At 41.0% G+C, this 19080-nt stretch overlaps 2 protein-coding genes across 2 annotated transcripts; both read left to right on the forward strand.

Annotated features, from left to right (window-relative positions):
• Positions 1-8541: 8541 nt before the first annotated feature.
• Positions 8542-9436, forward strand: fabp4b (fatty acid binding protein 4b). Its single transcript, XM_035912317.2, has 4 exons — positions 8542-8706; positions 8803-8978; positions 9067-9168; positions 9305-9436. Exons 1-4 carry the CDS (start codon positions 8634-8636, stop codon positions 9356-9358), a joined length of 405 nt encoding a protein of 134 aa, XP_035768210.1. The 5' UTR covers positions 8542-8633; the 3' UTR covers positions 9359-9436.
• A 2557-nt stretch (positions 9437-11993) lies between these two features.
• On the forward strand, positions 11994-15891 carry LOC102779579 (protein FAM8A1-like). Its single transcript, XM_006801356.3, has 5 exons — positions 11994-12489; positions 12639-12759; positions 12875-12998; positions 13711-13850; positions 13960-15891. The coding sequence occupies exons 1-5, from the start codon at positions 11994-11996 to the stop codon at positions 14102-14104; spliced, it is 1026 nt and encodes a 341-aa protein (XP_006801419.3). The 3' UTR covers positions 14105-15891.
• Positions 15892-19080: the final 3189 nt, after the last annotated feature.

Raw genomic sequence — 19080 nt, forward strand, 5'->3', positions numbered from 1 at the left:
TGATAAAAACAATGCTTACATTCTCAACTGAACTATAAAAACCTAGAATATAAATTCTAGAAAAAAAAAAACTTAAAAAAAAGAGTTTTAACTGACTTGTAGTTTTTTTTGCTACATTTGGCTTTCTTTTTTTTTTGGCAATTTATCTCTTAAAATGTTGTCCAAATTCTTTTGGATTTTTGGGGGTAAAAACTCACAAAAACTCATGTATTAATAAGTAATTAGATACACTTTTAGACACACTTACAGGGTTACAGGTTAAAACAATAATGTGAATGTGGGACTTACTTATGTTACTTTATTTTTGAATTTTGGTATTGCTACTTTTATTGAACAATCTCAGCACTTCTGCTGTCATATACGTATACCATATATCATGTATATGGTGTAAAACCATATCTAATTTCTATTATATACAATTTCTATTATTGTAAAACAAAAATAGAAAGTAATATTTGTACATTTACGCAAATACTACATGATAGTGCAACTTTTAGATGCCTGAATATATATATTTTCTGCTGTTTTATCCTCCACAAAGCAGGAAATTTGATGCTTATATATATCACTATATTTGCCAACAAATAAGATCAGTAATTACCCTGCAGATAAAGTGTTTCCATATGCAATATATGGTAGGTTGTGATCCAGTTACAACATATCTTCCCTGCATAAAGAGCACTTTTATGGTCATATTGTAAGCACATTTAATTCATACATCTAAAATTGTTTTCTCTTGTAACAGAAGTTTAATTACTTAAAAACAAAAGTTTAAGAACTATCACCTTACCAGGCTTTTGAAAAATACACATTTAACCACAAATGAACCAAGAATAGAAAGCAGTTAAGATAAAGAGACAGATGAATGTTAGTCTTTTCTGTCTGATGGAAGGTCTGGAAAAATGACTTGATGTTGGGATATAGCGCCTGCTCTGACATGTGCCTGACATGTCTGTTAAGGCTGTCAGCGGGAGCGCAGTGCCCCTGCTGTCTTCAATTCCAGTGCCTTGTAGAGAAGCAGCTGTTTCTCTCCTCTGTCCATCAGGTCAGTTGTTAACTTTGTACGCTGGGAGCTAGACAAGTGCGGATGAGAGCTTGATTCTATGGAGCAACTGGAGGCCAACACGCTGGTCCCAGAATGTCAGAGGGGCTTCAGTGGTGACAGATACAATGTGCAAGCTTCGGTCACTCTGTTGATGCAGTGAGCGCGGATGAGCCTTCACACCATCCCTCACACACAGATACATGCACAGACCCCCACCTAATCTCCTCTCCTTGTCATGCCTACCTTCATCCATTTCATGCATTTCCACATTCCCATACTCCCACTTGGAGGATTTATAGATCCTAACATGTGCTTAATCCAGTGCTGAAAAATACTCACGTCCTGCCTGCTCCCTTTTTGGACTGAATTTCTCATGCAAGATGCATGAACAGTGCCTTCTTGGCCTTCCAGTGACTCTGCTACATGTCAATCTGAATGTATTTATGCTCACTCTTTTGCACTGTTTATGATACTATTATGGAAATAGGGCCATTATGGCAACACAAACCACTCTCCTCACACCTGACCATCAAGGTCATTCACATTAGAGCTGACATTCCTGTGGCCCATTAAACATAATTACGATTCGTCTTTTAAAAACCTTGACTTTTCACCTGCGGTATCGCAACATCTCCTCGCCCTTCCCAGTCCACTTTTGGTGACGCTGGACGTGAATGTCCTGTTCTGTTTGAGTGTGTTTGGTTTTGGCTCATTTGTGTTGTTTGACTACCATCTTTACATTTAATAACTCCAACAGCTTACCAGTCTGCCTATTGAACGTGGGCGTAACTCGGCACCGATTTCTAGAAACCCCTCTCAACCCAGTGCCAGGAAGCTAAAAGGTATAAGCAAGCATTTGTTTGAAACTGGCGTGTGCCCAGCTGCCTTCCTCAATCTTCCCTCAGGTTTCCCTTGGTGACTCTTTGTGTGCAAGAGCACGGCCTGAGTGTGCGCTGGTGTGTTTGCATGTGTTTATGTGTGTGCGACTGAGAGCGTGCAAGTGTGTTTAGGAGGTGCTGTTTCCCACAACCCTGATCTAATTCCGTGGTAACTCAATCTCCGTGTGAGCGCTTCCCGGCGAGTGTTCTCCCACCCGTCGGCCGTCTCTCCCTGGCTGGCTGAGTGGCTGAGTGTGTCTGACGGAGGCCGGCTCAGTCCCATTGGACCCCCCCCCCCCCCCCCCCCCACCCCCCACCCCCTGCCCTCTCCTCTCCGCCTTCATCCTACCCTCCCATCAGGATTGATTTACTATGTCAACCGTTGGGGCTGTCGGCAGCAGCAACGCTCACAGCCGTGCCTGCGTCCTGTGCGCACACCATCCTGACATCTTATACCTGTCACTCAACAACTGCTGGAGTGAACTGTGGGTTTGTGTGCTGTATGTATGTGTCCGTTAATGTGTGTGAGATAATTTCCTCATCCATATTTGGACGATGTTTGCCCAAAGGTGTGAGCTTTGCTGCGCATTTACACTAGGTATGACATTATTATGTAAGGCAAGGAAAATGCCACCCATGCTGGTCCTCAATAGGTTGTTTGACTGAGGGAAATGTCTCCCAGACAGCTTTCATGCAACAATGTTATCCTATGGGCCACAGTTTCCTGTCTGTCCCCTCTCTTTCTGGTCAGCACCCAGGCGCTATATTGGGCAGGCCTGAGACCCATTCCCACTCCTTAACCGCAATACACCCGCCTTCTCATTCTTTACTTTCCTGTCTTTGTTGGCATCCATTCTGCTTGTACTTTTCAGATAGGTATAAGCCAGGGAGGATATGTTGACTTCCCCCTTTCTTTGTTTAGCATAGTTTTTTTGCCTTTTCTTTTTTCTTTTTTTTTATGAGGACATCTCCTCAGGCCTCAGGTCATAATACTGACACCAGGATTTCAGTGCCAGCTGCCAATTACAGGGCTTGGAGTCAATTACAGGGCATGAACGGCATTTAGGAAAGATTCAGACAATACTTTGAACTCAATATGGACAACCTTATGTGCCGACTGGAAGGAAAAAAAAGAAGTCGATGACCTAAGTTACTCCTGAATAAATAAAATCTCTTTCACTCCTTTTTTTTCCCACAATGTCGCACACTCCTGCACATAGGCCCCTCACAATTATATTGTTCATAAGGTTTACCAGAATGCTTCAAATTACCAGTTAACTTATGCAAGTTCACAATGGGGGGAAGGCAGATCACAAGACTGGTTCTCAAATAAGCGCAACAGGAGACAGCACGTGATGTCCTCACAGAGAAAGGAGGACCGCGGAGCAAGCTACTTTTAAGGCCACACATTGTGCTGCCACAGGAAAAACATTGTTTGCATATCAATGGTGTGTGTGTGTGTGTGTCTCTGTGTATGTGTGTCTTAAAGTGCAGGGGTGTGAGGGCTCTAATTGAAATGTATCTCCTGGTTTACATCACAAGAAACCCTCACTGACACCAGCCATATGAATTATTAGCCAAGTTAAGCTGCAGAGTCTCTGTTTCTGCATCTGTGTGTCACAAGACACGTTTGGTCATTTCTGTGGGAAATCAGTGTTTTACAGCAAGTCTGTCTCTGAAGCTCGGCTGTCATTTTATGAGTAACTCTTTACCTCAAAAAACCTTTTCTAAAGTGTTTTTGGTCACTTACATGCAGTTTTATTTTCCCTTCCCAGTGCAGTTTCAAATAAAATCTGATTAGGAATGGGTATAACCACCAAAAATGTTATACATAATAGAGAAACTGAAAAGAGCCAATTTATGATGTGTCACAAGCTTATCAAAAAGGAGAGAAAAAAAGTTGTCTTTTTTTAAGAGCCGGCTCCTTTCCCAGTGGATGCTCTGTGCCAGCTGTCTGCTCTGCAGTAAAGTACTGCTTTCCCAAGCTCTGACCTGTGGGAAAATCTGTTGTGGCCAGTAATTGATTCCGCCCTGCCAGCCCCATTACTCTCCACTGCAGTCAAACTGCCAGTGATCTGCAGAAAGCCTGTTAGCACAGCACCGCTTATTCTTTCTCTCCCCACTCACACAAGCATGAATCACAATCCAAGCAAGTCCGACTGTTACATCCAGTGTTGTTTCTTTTTTGGTGTCACTTTCCCCTATAATTCACATATTTTCTTCATTAATTTTCTTTCAATCCATTCTTAATTCATTATTATTCTTTTTTAATTTTCAAGTTATAATTGATTAGTTGTACCAGTAGGCTTTATTCTATACTATGACAACAATGTAAATATGCTAGAAGAAATGGATGGTAATCTCCCTGAACGTGCCCTCTCCCTCAGAGCTAGTCATGAAATATTAACTGCAGTCATCTGTTGAGATGGTTGAGTTGCTTGTCACTGCCTAACACTAGCCACATGTCTAAATAAAGGTAAGTGTTCCCCCCTTCCAATTAATCTTCAATTAGGGGTCTTGCTCTGTGCTGTTGCATCTGTGTTTCCTAGTCTCGCATCAGTGGGTGTGTGTATGTGTGTGAGTATATGAGGGGGGCTTTCATGAGGATTATGAGGTTCGCAGGACGTGTATTCACATGATGGTTGCGTCGCTCTTCTAAGCGTCCCCACTTTTTCCACATGAATTAAATGGCAACACTCTGAACACAGGCTATTTAAACCTTTGGCAGAAAAGGTCACAATAGTCTTAGAAATAATTGCTCAGACTTAGAAAGACATAAGTGGCCTCAAGCCAGTGATTCTCATGACTCCGTGGCAGGCTTTATATAACTACCAGCTGAGGGGTGCACTTTCCCATGTTGTAAGGGGTCAGGAGGCCACCCTCTAAGCTCTGTGGCAGTTGTTTTTCACACAAGAATTTCAACCCACTGTTGGATGATCTAAGAGAGCATAAAAGAGGAGCAGAGAACTGTACAGTATGCATCACTTTAGCTCCTGGTGACCCCTCCACCCACTTGCACTCTGCACCCGGTGGCTGTGCCCCATGGGCAGCTCTCCCTGCACCTCTCTCTGTATTGACAGAACAAGTAGTGTCTGTGTGAGAGGCAGCCCCATGTCCCCCTCCCATCCCTCTCCTGCTCCTCTGTCGGTGTGCAAACCAGAAGCCTGAGGCGCAGGGAGCGTGTGGGATGAAGAGATGAGAGAGAAGATCAAAGCAGGAAGCATGAAAAAGCTCAAAGCACACAAGCGAGAGGCACCTCACTGACCCCTGCCACACACACTCAAACTCACACACATACAGACACACACACACACATACACTCTTCATTTTGGCTGTGCAGAACAGTCGGTAACCAGCCTCTGGTTCCCCTAGCAGCCGTGTAAAAAGGCAAAGAGGAGAGGGCACATCACTCGGGCCGTGTGAGCCGTGCAGCAGATGATCTGGACCTGCTGGGAACCTGACCTAAAGTGGTGCCCCCTGTTGGTGCCAAAGGTGTGGCACACACTGAATGTGGGCTGTACTTACTTCTCACTCATCAGGTATTTTACATTTTTATCAAAAAAAGGAGAGAATTTTTTTTTAAAAAATGTGCAAAAATCTATTTAAATTAAGTGGGTTTCTTTACTAGCTATGAATTTGTTGTAGTCTCAAGACATATTTTCATTGTCAGAATTGGACGGCTACAGCTGAAAAAAATAAATAAAATCAGCCACTCAAAGGTTTGGATTCACAGACAAAACTCCTACGAGGGTTTCACTCATTTCTATGTGAGGGAAATTTAGCCCCTATACCTCAGACAAAAGCTTACCTGGAATAGAAAAGACAATTTAGGCTTAAAAGAAGGGAATATGATCAAATGTACACAGAGTAGAAGAAGTGAAAAGACATCCTTGATGTGGAACATGTCACTACTCTGCTGGACTCTCACGGCACTCAACATGATCAGCTGTGACCCCAGTTTTACCTGCTGCCATATAAAGTTGTCGTTTGAGTTTTAAACCATCCCAGTCAGACTGGCAAACTCCTCCTTGGCCCTGAGGATCCTCTCTCCATTATTCATGAGTCCTCAGGTTGGACCCTGGGAACAAGCTGAACGAGGCCCTATGTCAATACGAAACACTGGCCGCCACAATGGGCTCTGCCTCCAACTACACTGTTGACAGACACCAACACAAAGGAGCTGAAAGGGGTCCCCCTCCGTTCTCACACACACTGAAGAATGAGTCAGTGTGCTGCCGCTCAGAGCTGTGTTTGTACAGTATATACAGCTTTTGTTCATGGTCACTGTTCTCCCATCAATGGGGGCTGAAGTGTTGATGAAAACCAGAAGGAAAGGACTTCTCTGTGGATGCCAGTGAGAGTTCATGTTCATTAGGTGGCCACTGTGCCTACTGGATGGCACCTGTATGTATGCGGAGAAACCCCAGGTGAAGGGACATACTGGGACATTACGTGATGCATCACATCATTACTGTCTGTCACTGAAGTTAATAATAAAGTGATTCCTGGAGACCATGAAATCTAATATTGCAGCCATGTGACAGTCCCATTACAGATTTTCTATCTATAGCATATATTCATTCCAGCATCGCTGATTTTAATCAATCACAAACTAACGAAATGCCTAAAAGACAAAATCGTTTCTTCTGTGATTTATCCCTAGAGCGAGTTTTTTTTTTCCTCTGCTGGACCCACTGATGTTCATTTATTATTTAGCAAAGAGTTTCTTTTTTTAAAATAATTTTTTGTTTTATATTCAGTTAATATAAAAGTGTTCTCATACTGTGCTAGGTATCATCTTGAAGCCAAACACTGCCTGATGGCTGTTTTATTCCACTACCAAAACTCACAAGATTCTTCTTTTTTTTTTTACGAGTTTATACGTAAGCAACCATTTCATACCTTGCAGGCAGTAACAAATCAGTTTTATGTGATTTCACAACACGCCCCTTTTGAAATTTAACGATTGGAGGAAGTCATAGGAGAATGAAACAGCAGTCCACATAGATGTGCCACAGGGCACTCATCTGATCTGAAGCTGTTTTGGCTTTGAACAGCTCCAGTCTGTATCTTAGCCGTTCCCACCGCCATTTGATCATCTTCAGACATTTGTCAGCGGCACTCCGGAGCATTAATATTAGCCCAAAATATTTAGTGAAAATGTGAAAACTTAGCTTTCTTTTGCTCTTTGATCAAAAAAATACTTTATTTTAATCACTCTGTACTTTTGTGCTAAATACTGGCCTCCACAGAGGGGGTTAAAAAAAAGATAAGTAAATACATATGCTGGGTAAATAAATCCTTGTCTACTAAGAATGAAACATAGAACCTGTACTATACTATACTGGTTGAACTGGGATTAGTTTGCTTCTCTTTTTGCATTGTCATACTTCACTTTGACATGTGTGGTATTTTGGGTTGCCTTTGCCCAGATGCGTACTGTAGTCTGCTGCTGAAACCACTAGGGGGCAGTGCATTACAGTACCATCTCTTGTTCACACTGTAAACACAATACATTGTAACTAATATACATCATCGTCTACAATAATGTCCAAAGGTCTTGAGCCACTCCTCAGTTTTGGAAATTTGGGAACTAGGTGGAGTGATTCACTAAAACGTGCACAAACACACACGGAAATAGAAGTTATTGATTCGATTTCAGTCATTTCTTTAAATGGTCTTCAGGAATAGTTCTATAAGTGCTGCTCCTTCTATAATACATTCAAAGATCCTCTTTAGCTGCTGGGTGCCTTTTGTTCTGTTCTGCAATTATGATCCCACACTGCCTGACTAATGTCGGGTATGCTTTTACTCTATTGGCAGTGTGTTTGGGATCATTGTCATACTGAAAAATGAAGCTGTAGCCAATCAGATCCATTGAGAGTATTTCTGATGAGGCTTCAGTGAACAGCAGACAGATCAGCTGAAGGTCCATATGCACCTCTCAGGTATATATATATATATATATGAGCAAATAAATGTTGAACCCCCCCGACCTTATAAATTTGCCTGATAATGCACTTTCACACAAATTGTTCTGTCTGCACCTCTAGCACAGAATTAGCCCTTTTTAAGTATTAACTGCTGTTCACATGGCGCCACCTACTGCTTAAAGTCAACATAACTATATACAACTACAAAGTAAAGAATTGTGTCGGAATCTATTTTCCAATTTAACATTCTGTTGCAGTTGTGGGAAAATTCACTGAAATATAACACGTTATATTAGCAGTTTCACAATAAATCTCTAATAGGATAAGTTTAATGTAAAAAAGCAAAACATCTTCTTTTCTACATATAAATAATACTTTTAAACACTTAAATGATATTTATTTTTTAGTATTTATTCAGGAGTATTTAGGTGTCTATTTGCATGAATCATCACATGTCCTGTATATGTTTTGTTAACGCTTTTTAAACCCCTTTTACTTCCGTTTTATTGCTGAAGTCAGTAAACCCAGGATAAGCTACTTCTATCAAACACTTAATCAAAATCAGATGAAATCTGATTTTAAAGCCACGCCCCTAATCTGCTGATTTCCAAGGCAACCCCGGCACCTGCTCTTGATTGGTGGGCCCGAATCAAACGCGTGCTCAATCAAGCTACAAATAGGCAATTTTCACAACTTCTCGGTCTCTCCGCCTTTCATCAGCAGAGGATTCAAGTATTTTTTGTCTGCAGCCCAAGCGTCAGCTTCACCTTCACCATCATGGTTGAGCAGTTTGTTGGAAACTGGACTCTTGTTAACAGCGACAACTTTGATGACTACATGAAAGCAGTCGGTAAGTTTGTTCATTTTGTTTGTTTGATTAAAATGATGCACGCTGTTATCTGTTGTATTTTAACAGTTTACTAATTGGATCCTTCCTGTGTTGTAGGCGTAAATTACACCACTCGGCAAATGGGAATCCTTGCAAAGCCTAACGTGGTGATCAGCATGGGTGATAATGGGTTTATCACACTAAAGTCTGTGACTACATTCAAGACCACGGAGTTCAAGTTCAAGCTGAATGAGGAATGCGACGAGGACACTCCTGACGGCAGAGCCACCAAGGTGGGTCATCCCAGGTCCAGCCAGACTGTATTTTACACACATTTTAAGGTCTTACTAAAGCCCTCTCTATAAACTTTCCTAATTTCAGACCACCATGACAATTGAGGATGGCAAACTCGTGCAGAAACAGGCTTGGGATGGAAAGATGACAAGAATTGAGCGAGGAATTGAAGATGGAAAACTAATAGCTGTGAGTAACTGATGGTTTATCTGTGCCATTAAAGCTGTGTGCTCTTTAAATGCAGTCTGCATGCCTAACATGGCACTGTTGCTGCTCTACAGCTTTAAGTGAATGAATGTCTGACCTTTGAACCCTGTCTCAACAGAAATGTTACATGGATGATGTTGTTGCAGTGAGGACCTATAAGAAAGTAGCTTAATGCACTCTTTGTGAAGAGTTCCTGTTCCTTCAAGACCGTGTGCTACTGCCAAACATGCCAATAAAGTTTAAACTGTGACACTTCACTCTGTCTGACTCTTACTACAAAGTCTTGTATTTGTGAAGCATCATCACGTGCACATTTATTGACTCTAATGTGACTCTGGTGCATAAACTCGAATGTCAAATGCTACTCATCCATTCAATTCAACATCCTTGACCTATTGGGGGTTTAAATGATTGAAAATGTGCAGCTCATGTCCTACTCAAAATTTACAGTGGAGCCAGTTTGTCTCTATTTCTAACACTACTTTCAAAGCCAGACTAATTCCCTTCAGTTTAACAGATTGCACTTTAAAAGGCATTTTCAATATGGCTGGTTCAATTCCAAGAATTACATTATAGACTGTATCAATACAGCATGTCCTGCATCCAGATGCCTATCACTATGCAAGCATGCATTCTTTACTAAAAATGCTGTGCCAGCTGCACATAATCAGGTCAAAGTTAAGGGTGCAAAATACAGGAAATGCCTCCCTGTATAGCTGCACTAGTTCAATGTTTGTAGCTGGCATGACCTGCAGTTACCTTTTCTACTAAACTGTTTAGATGTGAAACCTTTTAAAGCAAGAAACCTGATTGGCTTTAAAACACATGATCTTAAAGCTAGAGGGGAAGGGGGTTACAAAGGCCTTTTGTTTAAACAAAGGGAAGGAAATCTCCTAAAATCAGAGTAGCCCTCATATGACAAGGAGGTGAGAAGGCCAAATCCCTGCTTGCAGTTGGAGCAGTGACCTAGTCTTGGTTGCATGGATGCAAAATTTAAGTGAGTGCACATACTTAGTTTTAATTAGGGTCCTTTAGAGCACTACACTGAGGTATAAATCCTCCAAAAGATTTCCAGGCTGTAGTGAATGATTGTGGTAGTCAAGCAACAATGAGTATTGACTAATGACAAGCTACTTTGTTTTGTCAAGTGCCATGTTATGTAAGATGGTGCCATATGCACACAAATGTTTTAGGTGCTTTGCCTGCACAAAGAATGTGTGTTGTGGAGCATTTACTTATATTTTTATAATGCATGCCCAGATATAAATAGAAGGTATGCGGTGAAACCTGAGGTCCTACCAGCTCAAAAAAACAAAACAAAAAAACCCTACAGATTAAGCATGCTTATGGTGGTTGTGGGTGCCAGCTTTAAGAAGCACACTTCCTTTGAAATTGCTTAGCTCCCTTAAACACAATGACATGATCAGCTGCTAAATTCTTTTGTTCTTTTGTTCATTATGAAAGGATGTGGTAGCTGTGTGCACACCAATACTGTAGCAATTATTCCATTTCTGTTTTATTTAAGAAAAGCAGCCTGTTGATTGTGATGGAATAATCGAATTATAATAATAATGGAATAATGACAGGTGGTTTCAGGTCCTACAAGGATCTCATTCATCAGCATGAAGCTGTAAGAAATGACATTATTTACTGTTACACAATAAATCGTGTGGATTTTAAGCTGGTCTCCAACTCTGATTCCAAAATTTGGGACATTCTGTAAAATGTGAATAAAAACAGAATGCAATGATTTGCAAATCTTGCACACAGAACACATATCGTATGTATCAGCTGACTCATTTTACTATTTGTTTCATGATGATGAGGCTGCAAAATGTTTTCAATTAAAATAACATCCGAATCAGTTCATCAGCGGGACTCTTTCACTGTGAAGCCATGCTGTTGTGATAGATGCAGTATGTGGTTTGGCATTGTCTTGCTGGAAAACATTTCACCTGGATGGGAGCATATGTTGATCTAAAACCTGCAAGTGCTTTTCCATAGGCATTGATGCACCCAATTCCTGCACAGCAGGGTTTTAAAATGAGTCCTGATGACAAGCACTCTCTCCTCTTTAGTCCAGAGGACATGGTGTGCATGTTTTCCAAAAAAGTTTTAAATTTTGATGGGTCTGACCACAGAAAAGTTTTCTACCTCCCCTCAGTTCATTTTAAATTAGCTCTTTCTAGAGAAGATCCAGATTTCTAGATGGCTTCTTTATTGCATCATACATTTGTAACCACCATTTGTGGATGGCAGGGTGAACTTTGTCCACACTTTCATTTTGAATAAAATATATGTTTATGATTTTGCAAATCAATGCATTCTGCTTTTATTTTACACACACAACTTTTTTGAAACTAGGCTTGTATTTGCAGTCAACTTATGTAGTCTCATGTATTCATGTAGTTAATCTCATAAGTTCTATAACAATGTGATAATTAAAGATGCAGTTATCCGACAAAATCCAGAAGTAAGTCCTGGAAATCTTTTGCTGCCGTACTTTCTCATTTGAATATTAAATTATGTGAACTCGAAGACCCCAAATGTCTCACTATCACTGCAACGTCTACCTCGCAGATATGCTGCACCCTTGTGGTTGATTCCCATAATAGCAGGCAACTATCGGGCGGCACCACTACATCCTGCTAGGTGGAGAGGGGAGGAGGGGTAACAGTTTAACGTGAATTATAAATAGAGATTATTTTTTTTTTAATTGAAAAATATTATTCAATTTATTCGAATCCATAACATCTCACATCTTTACAATATCTCTATCTTGACACGTATTTATTTTCTTCGTCCAGATGACGTTACGTGACGCAACGCGATCAAACATGGCTGACAAAGAAAACAGAAGTATGGATGTCGATAAGAGAAAGAATAAACCTTGTGGCAGTCAAGTTAAGCCATTAGCTGACGAAGTTACCCAAAGAAAAGACAACTGGGGCAGCACTGACGGCGAGAAGGACGCCGAAGAAAGCCGTGCCACGACACAATACTGCGAGAAACTACAGGCATGGATGTGGCAGTACTACAGTGGATATGTGAACTGGCAAAGCTGGCTAGCAGCGTCAGCCATGTCCTACCCTTACTGTTTACAGCCACCTAACGGGACTTCGACCGTTCTTGATATCAACTCCCAGCACTGGCATAACAATCCGTTTGGTCTTCCGTTGCCTCCTTACCCACCCGCGGCCGGCTCCTCGAGCGGCCGTGCAGGTGAAGCCATCGTCGGGGCAGCAGTGCCTGCTCAGCCGCAGCAGCAGCAGCCGAGGGAGAATGGAAATGCACCGAGACCAGGTAAAAGCTGCTACAGACAGTATAACCATACCCGATTTTTTCCAAACTCCAAGGGTCACTACACTACAGGCACTGAGCGCCTTTGAAAACAATTGAAAGGCAGTCCGGCATCCCTTAATAAAACAAACTTCTTTGCTTCTTTTCTCCAGGCCGAGAGTACAGTATTCCTTCTCCTCTCCAAAGACTAATGGCTGAGATGGTGGATTTCTTCATATTGTTTTTCATCAAAGCAACTATAATCATCAGTATTATGCACCTTAGTGGAATCAAGTGAGTTTGTGTATTTATGTTTTTCTAATTTTTTTTATTTTTATCCCTTTAAGAAGGAGACTCGTAATCAGACTAAGACATTCTTTAAACCTGTATCGTTTCATTCACTTTTCAGAGATGTTTCCAAGTTCGCCATGCATTTTATAGTGGAGGAAATCGATGAAGACACATCGATGGAGGAGCTGCAGAAAATGATGCTTGTTGCTCTTGTGTATCGGATATTAGTTTGTTTTTATGAGGTGAGTGGACACGGAGAAGTTTTATGCTGTTATCTGGAGTCTTGACTAGGATGTTGGTCTTAAGGGTACAGCTGCTAGGGGAACCAGGGGCTGTGTACTCCTGTGTTTTGCTCTGTGTGTAATTATGTCTTCCAACAAACTAATGTGTTAGGCTCAATTTTCCTAAAAGTCACACTTTCGCTCTGATAAACAGTTTGATTACACATCTCACGTCATATGAGGGTCTGGTTGGTAAGTGTCCGAGTCCAACAGTGTTACATTTACTTCAAAGAAAGTTTCACTAACTCTGACTAACAGCAGCTAATGGCGGCAAAACTAGCAATGCTTACTGCTAGAAAAGTCTGAGATATCAACTCACCTCAGTGTCGCTGTCGTCAGTCAAAAGTGAGCTTCGCTGACTCATTGACTCTTATCGGAGTCCTTTCACAAGGTTTCACAGCCTCCTCCAACATAAATGGACTACAACACCATCATATCAACAGCTTAGGTAGCAGACTGAAAGCTTCCACTCACTACAGACGAACAGCAGCCAGAGTTGTTTGTTCTACCGTGGCCACCGTACTTAGAGTTAAGCACTTAAGGAAGAAGACTGAACTCAGTCGACTGCAATTTGCTGACATCTAGCAGTGATATTTTACCGACCGTAACTTGTTAAATTGTTTGTGGAAAATGTATTTTATGTTTGGTAGCTGATACACGTTTCTCTTTTTAGATCATATGCATTTGGGGAGCAGGAGGAGCCACTCCCGGAAAGTTTCTCATTGGACTCAGAGTCGTGACATGTGACTCATCGGTTCTGGTTCAGCCTAACAGGGTTCTTGTCGTGCCAGCAACTAACGTCTCTCTTTCTGCGTGAGTATTTATTTATTTATTTATTTTAAAGATTATCCATCAGAAGTCACAGCGTGCATGCGAACAGCCTCACATCACATAACGGTACCGTTTCTGTCTCCCTCTTCAGATCGACTGTTCGAGCCTTGAATAAGAACTTTTCCATTGCCTTCTTCTTCCCAGCCTTCATCACTCTTCTGTTCTTCCAGCACAACAGGACTGTGTATGATATGGTTGCTGGTACAATTGTTGTCAAGCGATCCAGGGCCAGATGATGCTGCACAGAAGAATGGTCCCACAATAACTCTGAACAGGCACTGAGTGACAGTTTGTTTTCTTTTTAAAAATATATAATGTCGACTGAACTCAGACACCTCCCTTTCAAGGTATTGTCAGAGCACAAGAGAATCGGGATGGTTGCATTGAGTTTGAGACACACCAATATGAACTGTTTCAATTTGGATTGTTGTGTTTCTGACACACACACTGTATTTCTGCATGTATGTCTACATGCTGCTTTCAGAATCAGGTCCTGTGCAAGGAAAAAATGATGGTATCTGCTAAGTCTTTATTGACAGAAGATTCGCTTCCTTTTTAAAATTGTCTTTCAAGATTAAGGGTGACTGTCTAACTTGGATAACTCAGTATTTAAAGTTTCAGTAGGCAAGGAAACCAGAGAAGACAGGATTTTATTTAAAAGAACACCTTTTTTTGTTCTGTTTAGCCACCCCCCACTTTAAAAAAAAAAAAAAAAAATTAATAATAATATATAATAACATTTTGCACAAGTCCTTTAATTAATCAATCACTTTGTCATTTGTTACTTACTTAAAATGATCTCTAATGCACGAACATTTCCCCTTTTAAGGAGGAGCAGAGTCTAGGAGATAGATATGTAGTTGGCATTAACATACACAGCTGTTGACAGCGACACTGGATGTAAGTCAGATCACCTAATTTTGCTTTGAATCGTTTACTTTTCAATTGCAGTTTGACAAGGCAGATGGGGAGTGCTAAATTTCTGTCCCATCTAAAGGTGCTGACGCTGTCTCAGCAGCAGCTTAACCAGGCATTAACAAGTGCTCATGTCATTTTTCCAAGCGTTTATTTTCTGGTCATTTCCTGGGGGATGTGCGTTGTGATTGGCCGAGGTCTACTGGGGCAAATTTTATTATTATTATTTTTTTTAAAAAGCTTGACGACAGAGCTGGGAGAAGGTGCAAGACTCTAGTTTCCTTTCCATCTGCTTGAGTTATTATGCAGTTTTTTCTAAAAACATTTTGCCTGCAACAGGTTTAAGTTGCTAATCCTGCATTAATGAGATTACGCCATCAAGTATGTCTTTGTATTAAATACTTACCCTCGGACCTGTATGCTCAGACTTAAAATTTTTGATCATTGCTCACAGTGGGAATCATGCATTAATGATAACGTGTGATTATTACTGCTTTGTAATAGCTGATTGTAGTATTATCATTAGCACTAACATTTGGGAGAAATTAAAGCAGAGGAGTAACAAATGGAAAAACACCACATGGCTGGATGGATGATACCACAATATGCAAAATGCCCTATGATCTGTGCAAAGGTGATTGAAGCTGCCGTGGAATCAAAACCACTTAAGATCTTATGATAATCCCTACTAATTGGCCTAATTTAATAACAGATGGCATTATCAAGTGTTTACACATTTAATTATGAGAGCTTATAGAGGAAATGTACTGTGACAATTTCTGCTATAAAAAATGCATTAATGGACATTTTCTACTCCAGTTTTCTTGATCAAAGACACTGTTAAGCATTTTCTTCTGTGTGCTAAAGTACCAAAAATGCCTGCTAGATGTGCTGTGATGAAATCTACTGTGTAACTTGATGACAATCTGTAAATGGGCCGACTTCAGTCGTGAGAGGATTACACTGTGTAAAAATGGCAGCTTACTGATCCTATTTTTCTTATTAATAAGACTTTGGCTCCACCTGTTGTACATCTGTTGGTCTTGCAGACATCAGGCTTCTGCCTCTTGTGATGAATCACGGAGATCACTACACGGTAACATGCCTACATTTGTCTCTGTGTGATTTTCATTCATCCACGCAGAGAACCAATCGCTGTGTGCCCGTGACATGAATCAATCCGACTCTAACAGCAGCTTGACTCAGCTTGTTTTTAAGACATTTCTCCCATGCTTAGACTTTTCTGGCATGTCACATGTACTCCGAGGGGACTGTGGAAGCGCCAAGTGTTGGCAACTGTTGACATGGTGATTGTGTTAGGCCCACTAAGTGGCAGTTTCAGCTGACAGCCACAGATGGTACTCCCAGATTACAGAGCGACTCCCCCATCGCCCCCCCCCTCCCCCCCCCCCCCCCCCCCCCCCCCCCACACACACACACATGCGGCTGCCATGCATCATGCCATAGGGAATAGAGAAATGTAGCTTATTGTTGTGAAGAAAGTGTGGGCAGACACTGCCCACGAGTATCACTGTGCTATATTCTGATGAGTGAGTGTAGCTCGGTTTGGAGTTGAAGCGTTTTTTGTAATTGATTTTATTATTGACATCTTCTGGCTCGCATCCAAAAAAGAGTGCAAGAGACAGATTTTAGGAAAGCTCAAGGGGACATTTATCGCCGTAGTTAATGGCAAATGTTTGTGTTTAACTTCTTAATATTTTACAAAACCGCTCAGCTGCCGAAGTAAATGAAGACCTTGCAATCGCTTGTAGTTAGAAACACTCCTGGCATTAGTATGTAAATCCCACTGATGATCGCCTACATTTCCATAAATGGAAATGTGCCACTAAGCATGGAAGTGCTGGAAGAGATTCCTCATGTAGCCTTGTAAAAATAAATTAAAATATCAATTTTTAAAACATGAAAGGAAATAATGGAGGTTAGAGGAGGTGAGCTGGGTGCAAAAATGTATCGCTCATAGTATATTTATGTTGTCATGCCCTACTTCAGAAATCTACTTCCTACCTGTCACATGGCATGCCATTCGTTATCAAGCTGATGTGTCCAGCCTGAGTTCCTGCCGCTCTTTCTGGCTCTTTTTAACAAGGAAGTCATGTACAGGCTCACGGATTTCTCAGACAGCCATGTGTCTGTGTCTGAACAAAGCCATGTGCAAGCCAGAAGGAATGAAGTAAACAGTCTGGGCTCAACTGGACTAAAATATTCCCTAAGTTTGTGTCCTTACACTCATTATTTGGTCATTAGATCCTCCGCAGTGGCAGGTGGTGCTGCTGCTCTTCACACACAGACAGCAGCAGGCTCCAGGTGTTTTGAAGTCGTGGAAAGGCGCTGTGGGCTGAAATAGTGCTCGCTGCTGATGCTTTTTCCTCTCTGGTGTGTCTGTGCCTGTTGGTATTCCTCTCAAGTGGCATCAGTAATTACAGGCTGGCTGGGTTCTGCCTGAGTGGAAAGGGCTGTTGATGAAGAGGAGACCTGTTGACTGGGGAGGGAGATAAGTGACTGCTCTAACGCTAGGGATGTCATAAGGCAACGCATATTTCATGGGCACATTCACACACATAAAAACTTTTGCTGGCTCCTAATGTCGCTACCTACATGCACAGAATTTATTCAGCTGTGCAGATCAGCACTTATCTAATGGTTTCTCATTTAGTTTATTGCTTTTTTAAAACTTTATATGTTACTACTGGAGAAAAAAATGTCTGAGAGAAGGAAAAAGTCTAAGAGAACTAACCTTAATGTTTAATCCTATGTTTTGGCAAAACGAAAAGAGGTTTCTGGGGAAACAAATAAGGGTTGTTTAATATAAAATGTCTGTTTTTGATGGGCTATAATGGAAAATAGTTATTAGTTATTGGAAAAAGAGCTTTCTAGCCTCTGTGGGATTTACTTGGCTAATTAACGTTAAATCAAATGCACACACTGGCTATTTTGTTCAACTGCTCGTTAATGCAAATATCTAATTAGCCAATAACATGGCAGCATCTCAGTGTATTTAGGCATTTATATCTGGGTGTTACGAAACTGCTGATCTACTGGGATTTTCCCTCGCAACCATCTCTAGGGTTTACTGATAGTGGACTGAAAAAGAGGAAAATATACAGCAAGTGGGTAAAAATAGTAACTCAAATAACTACTCATTTCAACAAAGGTATGCCGAAGAACAGCACTGGAATAATGAGGCTACATTTTATACAGGCTCACCAAAATTGGACAATAGAAGCTTGGAAAAAGTGCTGCCTGGTCTGATGTGACTAGAATTCTGCTGCGACATTTGAATGGTGGATTCAGAATTTGGCATAAACATCATGAAAGCATGACCTGCCTTATGTGTGCAGGTCAGGCTGATGGTGGTGGTATTAGGATGTTTTCTTGGCACACTTTAAGCCCCTTAGTACCAACTGAGCATTATTTAAACACCACGACCTACCTGAGTGTTGTTGCTGACCATCTCCATCCCTTTACGACCACAGTCTGCCCATCTTTGTAAAGATCATTGTAGGGTCTTTGCCTTACCTTAGAGTGCTTTGAGGCAACTGTTGTGATTTGGCACTATATAAATAAAATTGAATTGAACTGAACTGAATCTTCTTCACGCGTACCTAATCACATTAAAACCATCAAACAATCTGTAGGTCACTTTTTGTGGCACCTGTGATTGGACTGGGATAATTTAATTTAGTGGTCGAGTCGTTGCCCTGGGCTGTTTTTACAGAGAGGTTTGGGGACTGAACAATTGAATTTTTAAGCTTTTTCAAAGCAGGTTGTTGTTTTTATTATATGTCTTACCTTGAAGTACATGTAGTTGCCACCTCTATCCAGTTCTTGTAGTTATTTTAGACAACTGTAATAACAGTGACGCTGCACTCAGTGGCCCTTTGCTCAAAAGAAGAGTGGTTTGAATATTATTATTTTTTTGTTTGTATTGGAATTTTAATGGCATTGGCTCATTAGCTTACATACAGTCAATTAGTCTGATCAGCAGTTTACTATTTGAGGTTACTTCCTTTTACAATTCCAATAAATGAACAATTGAAGAGCTTTCTAGGATAGTTGAAAAATAAGAATGAGTATGATGTGAACTCATTTTCCAGAATAGTACATTGCCTGTGCAGGAGCTCATTTTCCTGTTATAAAAATAGATGTGAATATGAGGCGTGTACAAACTCAAGATGAGTGATATAAAAGCATACAGAGAGACTGTGAGTGTGTGCATTGAAATGAAGCAGTACAGCATTCATACCATTTTCTGTGACATAACAGCAGGTTTCTGGGT

This window comes from Neolamprologus brichardi, chromosome 11 (assembly GCF_056152115.1).
Source record: "Neolamprologus brichardi isolate AB-2024 chromosome 11, ASM5615211v1, whole genome shotgun sequence".
Lineage (NCBI taxonomy): Eukaryota > Metazoa > Chordata > Actinopteri > Cichliformes > Cichlidae > Neolamprologus > Neolamprologus brichardi.